The sequence below is a fragment of the Cajanus cajan genome, chromosome 11 (genome assembly GCF_000230855.2).
Source record: "Cajanus cajan strain Asha chromosome 11, NIPB_CcT2T_4, whole genome shotgun sequence".
NCBI lineage: Eukaryota > Viridiplantae > Streptophyta > Magnoliopsida > Fabales > Fabaceae > Cajanus > Cajanus cajan.
The window spans coordinates 42612662-42620708 of NC_138527.1; the positions used below are offsets into that span (position 1 = coordinate 42612662).

The following is an 8047-nucleotide window of genomic DNA, read 5'->3' on the forward strand; positions in this document are numbered from 1 at the left end:
TTTTCTTTCACATTTATTAAGAACTAACATTTGAAATTTCAACATATTTTCGGTTCATTTTAAGCAGCCTGTGATATTTAATCCCTGTATTTTCTTCTTTTGATTTTTCAACATATAAACGCCAAACTGATTGCATCATCTCAAGGGGGGGACTGTGCAAAGGTATTCCAATTTTGGTTGTTATGTTACGCATTACGAATGGTCGTTCCAGCCATAAATTGGTCTTGTGACAGCAAATCATCAACTCTGCGTGATGGTGATGTAAAATGAGTCACATTAAGAAAAGAAAAAAATCAGAAAATTGTGTCGATCCACATTTGAACTAGCTCAGAGCAGCATTCAGATTTTTTTCGAAACTTATGCATAGCTCTTAGATTTTCGGAAAGCTTCCGAAGGGGTCCAATCATTTTCTGTTAACAAGATTTTGTGAATCTTATATTTGACGGAAATAGTAAAATCTTGTAAGTTTTGAGGGTGAAAATTCAAGATTGCAAGACATTGAAGACAATGATCATACTTCTACTTGAACCGTATGTTAATTATGTTATTTATATGTACGGCTTTGTTAATTTGGGACAATTGTTAAGAAAATAGCGAACAGAAAAATTAAAGTACAAGATATTAAATGTTATACTTGTAATAGAAAAAATATTTTGAATTCTTCAACCATTGTTACAAACTTTTATATGTATAATCATGCAAGTTTGGTTTACTTGGTTAATTAGTCCCTGTTTGTCACAAATACATTATTTGTTTTGAATGTAAGAGCCACTTATGAGTTTATTAGAGTCTTCTCGTTCTGTATTGGGAGGCAGCGATCTGAGCAAGCACCATTTCCAAGTTATACGATAGGGTGTTATCCCAAGTTTTGTGCAGAATCAATGAACCCGGGTTTAACAAAAACAAAAAGAAAAAGAGAAAAAGGTATTTTCTTTTGTTGGTGTAACCAAAACAAAATGGTATTTTAGTAGGGATGAAAATATATTATATTGTTCTAAGCCTGGCAAGGAGAAGTTATACATATTTGTTAAATAAGTTAAAATAAATTATAGCCGTATTTCTTAAAGTGGGTTGGATTTTTGACAATTCAAAAAGAAATTTAAACTTAACAAACTAACCAATTTGAATAGATTGAGAACTTCTTGTACATTACTTTATTTTTTAATTCAGAATAAATTTATAAATAAATATAAATTAAAAATATTCTGTTTAATTTTATTAATAATCAATATTCTATTTATTTCTATTTAATCAAACATCTAAGACTTTTAAAATTGAAGAGAAAATTACAAAAGTAAATTATTAAACCAAGATATACCATTATCCCGAATATAATGAACAATAATGTTGACTCTCAATACAAAAAATTCAAGACAAGTCTAATCATAAATACGTGCATATATTTAAACAAGTTAACCTTAAGATAGATAGAAATTAAACATACTTGAATGTTCTAGATAAAAAAATATATAATCCAACACCAAACCATTTTCTTAAACCAACATACTCTTAAAGTACAATTTGTATAAGTTGAGTAAATTATATAGTGAAAATTGGAGAAATAGTTATTATTATTATACACTCAATTTTTATATTACATTTTTACCTAGTTGTTTTTATCATGCCATTTATTACATCTATCAATTATTTTCTTTTTCTTTATCTCACTTTTTTCAATTCATATATCCTAATGTTGAGCATTTTTTACAAAAATTTATCGTGATTCTTTTAAAAAATTATGAATTTTGAAATATCATTACTTTTATTACTTTACTTTTACCTCTCTTGAGATCTTAATTACATTAAGACTATCTTTCTTGCTGTTATTTTTTTTATCAAACTTAAAACTTTGAAATTTGAAAACAAAGTACAACACCAATTGAACCAACGAATGTTAGTATACTACAAGTACTCTTTGAGAGAAATAATTATACTCAAAAGTGATAAAACATAAAATTCTCTTTAAGAGTAATTAGCGCAATTATATACATTACAAGCATTACTAATCAGTGACTAATTATGTTAAAAACATAAAATTCATTTAATATCTTTTGAGTCATTACTAGTTATATCTGCATCAACCTAAATTCATAATTCTAAACAATGATTTTAACATGAAAAAAGTATATCCAGTGCAAGCTGAGACAGTAGTGAATCAACTAGATGGATATTCTGAAAGATGAAAATTTCAATATCACTATCCATTTGAAGATATTTTCTAACATGTGGAAATATTTTGAAGTACATCATGACCCCCAAACCCACCAATTATATTCCATACATATACACACGCGTAGACACATAAATTAACAGATGAAATTAATGAAATATTAAGACACAAAAAGTTAAGTAAATCCAGGTTAAGAAAGAAAGCAACAACCAACCATCAAATCAAAATCCATGTTTACAAAAGTAGTTGCTACATATATACACACAACCAACCACTTCCCTTTCAGGGGAGATTAGATGGACAACTACCCTTTGTTGTTGGAAACAACTCATTGATGCAATAACAATAACAATACATAGTTACTTAACAACACAACCGTCCGGGGCCATAGCCCCTTGTCTTCTCTCAATTCAGCAACACCTCTTTAGTCTTTACTATCACTTCAAAAATTTTATCATATCATCAAAATTCAAATGTCCCCAGCCAGCACAGCATGTGCCAGCCCATACTGCCAATATTCTTTCCAATTAACAATTTCATTTTCCCCCAATTAGAGGTCGATTCACCAGATCCACTACATTCCTTCATAATTGTCACCCTGTCAAAGTCACAATTATGTTTTCAAGTCTAGCGTGAATGAAGGAAATTCAGATGCACAATACCTTGATCAATAATATTAATGTCACACAAGTACATAATTGAAATATCCAATGTCGGGGGGTATTCAAATTAGGGTGAACACATCGATATGGTTGCATTGCATCCCTGCATGGGAGAATTTTATAATTGCATTTCTGTCCTTATATTATTATCACACAAGGAAGGAGGGGGTGGCACGGTACATTTTTGCATGTGCCTTTTATGATGGCCGTTCTGTGCAGACTGCACAGACATATAGCTTTGCCCATAGAGTGGTTACCTTGTGACAGAATTTTGCAGAGGTCGTTGGGGCCATCCTCTCCCTTTACAAATCAATTTATGTTCCCATCTTTCAAATGTAAATCACACACATTATACAACGATCAAGACCAAACTTAAAAAGGTATAATATATGAACACTAAGTCACTGGTCATTTTCCAATTCAAGTGTAAAGTAGAGTGTCTCATGCAGCAACCAGTAAACTGTACCCTACCAGCCATTTTAAGAGGTTAATTAAGTACCTCTCACTCTCTCTCGGTCACGACATAATTTCTTCCTGATTACCTCTATTTGTGATAAAACAGTTAGTTTGTCATGGGATAGCAAATAGTCAATCACGGAAGTAGTGGATGTTTTACTTGATTCAGGGGTTAGTCCACGTCATCGTGGTACATAAGTGCAGAGAAAAGATAAATCTACCTTACTAATTTGGAGAAACTTGCGAGGCAACTAGTGTTTAAAAGCTAAATGTGTTTTTGGAAGTAAGTTCAAGAGAAAAAGGGTAAAAATATAAATAAAAAAAAGACTAATGCCTCAAGATTAGAAGCTACAAAGTCTAACACGGTTAATAAATAGTAAGATTTCTTAAACATGACCACAGGGTGGATTCTTTGATTGCGCATGTGAAGACTTTGTAACTAAGAGGCAAAATTTACTTCATTAATTTATACGGTTGAAAAGGAATTAGTCTGTGATTGGTGGTTATAAGATATCATCGGCGCAAAATAAAAATAAAAGAATATAATATATAAAATAAGCAGTGGGGATAGGAAACTGATTTCTAATGATGCCCAATGTCTTGATCTCTTGAAACTATTGTATGATTTTGATTTGCTGGTGGTGTCAGTAAATAATCTATCTTTCTTCCCTGCATCAGTCTGGTGAGTTTCTGAGTTTGTAGCAGTGATAAATTTGCATAGATGGCAAAATTAGAAAGACATGTAAAGTTGAGCAGTATCTGGCTTGAGTATCCCATTTGGTTGAGTGGTCCTGCATTAGCTTTTTCAGATGAAGTATCCTAGATCCTCAGGAGATTGAGATCACAAAGAAGGGTCCATGGCCAAATGTCAGCAAACTCCCAAAATAATTCGTACGAAACTCAGAAAAGCCTCACATGGTTGCAGGACTTTCTATGGCTGCACTCACAATTCACAAGTCCACTGTCGGATCATCAACTCTCTTCATTCATCATTGTCCATCATCCATCATTGAACATGTTCAGCTAATCACCTTATTCATCCTTGTCCCAATTTTTTTTTTTATATATTGTGAGTCCAACATATGTAACATTTTAAGAGGCCTCATTGTACTAGTCCAGTGCTTACAGAGACCCAAAATTGGTGATGTATTATTATTTATCAAGCTTCGAAGCCCATGTCACCCAAGTTTTGGTTACATATGATACGAGTGCTTTGCTTCACTTTGTTTAATTAACAATTACAAATTAGTACTTAAGAACTAAGAACAGTTGCTAGCTACATGCCTTTGTCTAATCACATTTATCGAAGACACCAACTCTGACAAAGGTGTACACTCAACAGCAGTGCCCTATGCTCAATCATTAAAATAGTTAAACTTGATTTTCTTTTCAGAAACAAGATATCTGCATAAAAAGTTTTTGGCCTTGTAACTTTCTGATACAAAAAATGCCACTCTAGCATGGTAAAGAGGGGGAATTTTTCTAACTTAACACTTGCCAAAAAACCTATACACAATTTGGCTAGGAAAATTCACATAGGTTACCAAACTCGGAAAAAACAACTAGCACACAATAAAAATAGGTATTGACGGATTGACCAAAGTACAAAGCCAGTTTATATGCTAATCAGAGGGTATTACCGATTGTTCAGCCTATTCATAATACTTTCTTTTTCTACCGCCATCATATCAGCATGGACATGTACCATTAATAAAGAAAACGTATACCCTTGAATGATAAAAATAAATTGAAATACCTTGATTTGTTTGCATTTATAGGCGAATCTATCATCAACAACGGCTCAATTTGCTGCGCGTCAATCACTCCATTTACAAGAAAAGGTTGTATTTTGTGCACACAACCTGAAACCTGCAGTTCCCATTATTAATAAAACAATCATGAAAAAGAAGAAAGGGCGTTTACTAACCAGTGGGACATGTGACACATAAGGAAGGACACTGATTAACCACATTCAATATATCCTGATAAATATATAAGGGTTTTATACTTTATATACAGAGGAATTTATTTACGGAGGGATATATTTCAATAATTCATATTCTACATTAAATTTTAACAATTCTAATAGTTAAATTCTAAAAGTTTTGAAATTTTATTAATTTAAATTAACAGATAATCATAAAAATATATAAAATAAATATCAAATAATTTTTAAATGTTTTAAAATTTTACAGATCTACATATTATAAATTTTTAATTTAATGATTAGACAGTTAAAATTTGATGTAAAATATGTATTATTAAATAGAATAAGTTTAAGTACACTCATTCTTGAAATAAATGAATAATTCTTCTAAATACAAGAAATAATGTTAACCAAAACTTGTCAAAACAAGAGTTTCAACATTTGTATTCCTTAATCAGGAATTGATGTTCAACCTTAAATAAGAGCATGGAATTGTAAATCACAATTTTCTCCTAATTATATAAATAAATAAAAGACTAAGAAATAACATCATTAAATATATTTTTATCATCGACATAAGTTAACCAGTAATATATTGTTAGTATTTCTAATCACACACATATATATATATATATAATATAAGATTTATTATTATGTAATCACAACTTATTATATATGATAAAAGTTATACTGAGAATGATTTTTGAATGGTTGAGAATGTAAAAATTTGTACACTTATTATCCATCTCAATGAAACTCTATTTAATTGCTTGAAGTACAAATACTAGTTAAACTTTATATTTTAATATAATAAAAGATCAAATATTTGTTTTTTTTTTTTTGCATAAGCATTGCCCACACTGCAAAGATCTAATCAGAGATATCAAAATCACCAGAGAAAGTGTCCCACAAAATACAAAGTTCCAATCAAACCCAACTTCTAGCAGTAACTTGTTTTCTCTAACCAACATGCCAGGCATGCAGAGTTGTTCATGGCAGTGGTAGGGCACTCCTAAAATTGTAGTGGATTCCACTACCAGTTTGAGCAGTAGCAAGAACAATGGCTTCACTTCTCAATCCAAGGCAATAAATTCACAACCTAAATGCGGATGCAATTATTCAAAAAGTAGGAAGAAAAACATGCACAATATGAGCCATATAGTCAAGGTTCGGCATATCAATATCTAAGCCTATGAAAGCATCCTCCAAAATCTAAGTGCTTAACATTATATTGGCAGTAATAGCCACCAGCCCCACTTGTAAAGTCAATAATCCCATAAACGATGAGTTGTTGCCCTAGTCTTGGTGTTTCCCACATTTCCATATCCTAGCAATGCCAATTATGCTGCCAGCACACAATAATAAAACACCGTCGGCACAGATTTAGTAACTTTATATATCTTTTCCAAAATTCAAACCAAAGCATGAATCAGTCAATAATAAGTTAATAACATAAGATTAACATATCAGATAAAGCTTGTCACGTGATTTATAAGATAGAATAGAACATTCTAAAGATGCAACACTAACCGAATAAATATAATCACTCAATTGAAATATCTGGTCAAAATTTCAGCTTACATTAGAGATTCAACCACAATCATCTTAGATCAAACTTAATGGATCAGAGGGTGGCACTAGGCACATGCTTACGCGTACTCACTATGCAACATGCCCCAAAAGATAAAATCATTTTTTTTAAAAAAAGTATTATATTGGCTATCACTTTCGGATCTCAAACACTTAAACACTCAACCCACCTGATCTGACAGAGTATCATCCGAGACATGATAGACATAAACCAACTCCAGCACCTGGCAGTAAATATGATAACGGATTTCAATTCTTGAGACAGAGATAGATAGACCAAATGGCTCTCTGCATCAGTGGCTCTGCAAAAATTCTGACAGCAGCAACAAATTTGCACATGCTAATGCCACGAAGAACTGCCCATTTGCTTTTGTCACCACACATCTTGTAGCTTGGATGGAAAAATGAGACAAAAAGCTGAAAAGAAATTTTATACAGCTCTGCTGTACCTATATGCTATAATATATCTTAACAATCATGTGTCGGTAACTTTGAAGAGAGTAGGAAGCACAGATAATGAAACATTACAAAACGCAACAACTAAGCAATGCTAACAGATTGGTTTGCTCAAGAGTTCACAACCAACTATTTGCAATGCAAGATGTTAAGTCATACAAGTTTGCATTTGCAATACTTTGTGCTTGAATATAAAGATGCCAATGCACAAAATCACTCAATATTTTTGTATCAAAAACAAATAAGAAAAATCACTCATCTGGGTTGGCGTAAGTTTGAATGTGCTCCACAAGAACGTAAATTATTAGAACGACATAAGCCCACATCCATCACATCTGAATCGATGTCTTCAAAAAAAACAATTTACAATCAATCAGATTTTTCCACGTGTCCCTATAAGAATTAATCCGTGGGTGCCATTGTGATAGGAAAAGAGAAAGTAAGTGTTTGTAAGTACAGACAAAAGTGTGAGGGAGAGGGTGAAGGAAAAGACTTAAAACAACTTCATATTCGTCTTTACTCTTTACCATAAAATAAAGGGAAAAGGGTAAAGGACGTCATCATCAATGCCTCATGCTTCCCAAATAAGAACCTTCTTATATTCACCCCAATTTATATGTGCGTTATACAAAGAATTACTATATTATAATATTTTTATCTTTCTTTGTTATATTATTTATCTTATTCCACAGAAAATCAAATGCATATATCAATTATCTTATGTTAATTATCATATATTAGACGATTCTATTATTTTCTATGATACCATTTGTTTTATCGAATGAA

The 8047-nt window shown here is 31.7% G+C and overlaps 1 protein-coding gene across 3 annotated transcripts; it reads right to left on the reverse strand.

The window, feature by feature from the left end:
* Positions 1-2360: 2360 nt before the first annotated feature.
* On the reverse strand, positions 2361-7698 carry LOC109799922 (uncharacterized). 3 transcript variants are annotated; one of them, XM_083066790.1, is made up of 4 exons: positions 6976-7694; positions 6109-6560; positions 5045-5157; positions 2361-2768 (listed from the first exon to the last, which is right to left on the reverse strand). In XM_083066790.1, the coding sequence occupies exons 2-4, from the start codon at positions 6193-6195 to the stop codon at positions 2633-2635; spliced, it is 336 nt and encodes a 111-aa protein (XP_082922916.1). In that variant the 5' UTR covers positions 6196-6560; positions 6976-7694; the 3' UTR covers positions 2361-2632. The 3 variants fall into 3 exon arrangements, 1 of the variants encoding a protein (XP_082922916.1); XR_002239910.3 differs by lacking the exon at positions 6109-6560 and having other exon boundaries at positions 6976-7698; XR_014430672.1 differs by lacking the exons at positions 6109-6560; positions 6976-7694 and adding an exon at positions 5216-5234.
* Between the last annotated feature and the right edge of the window lie 349 nt (positions 7699-8047).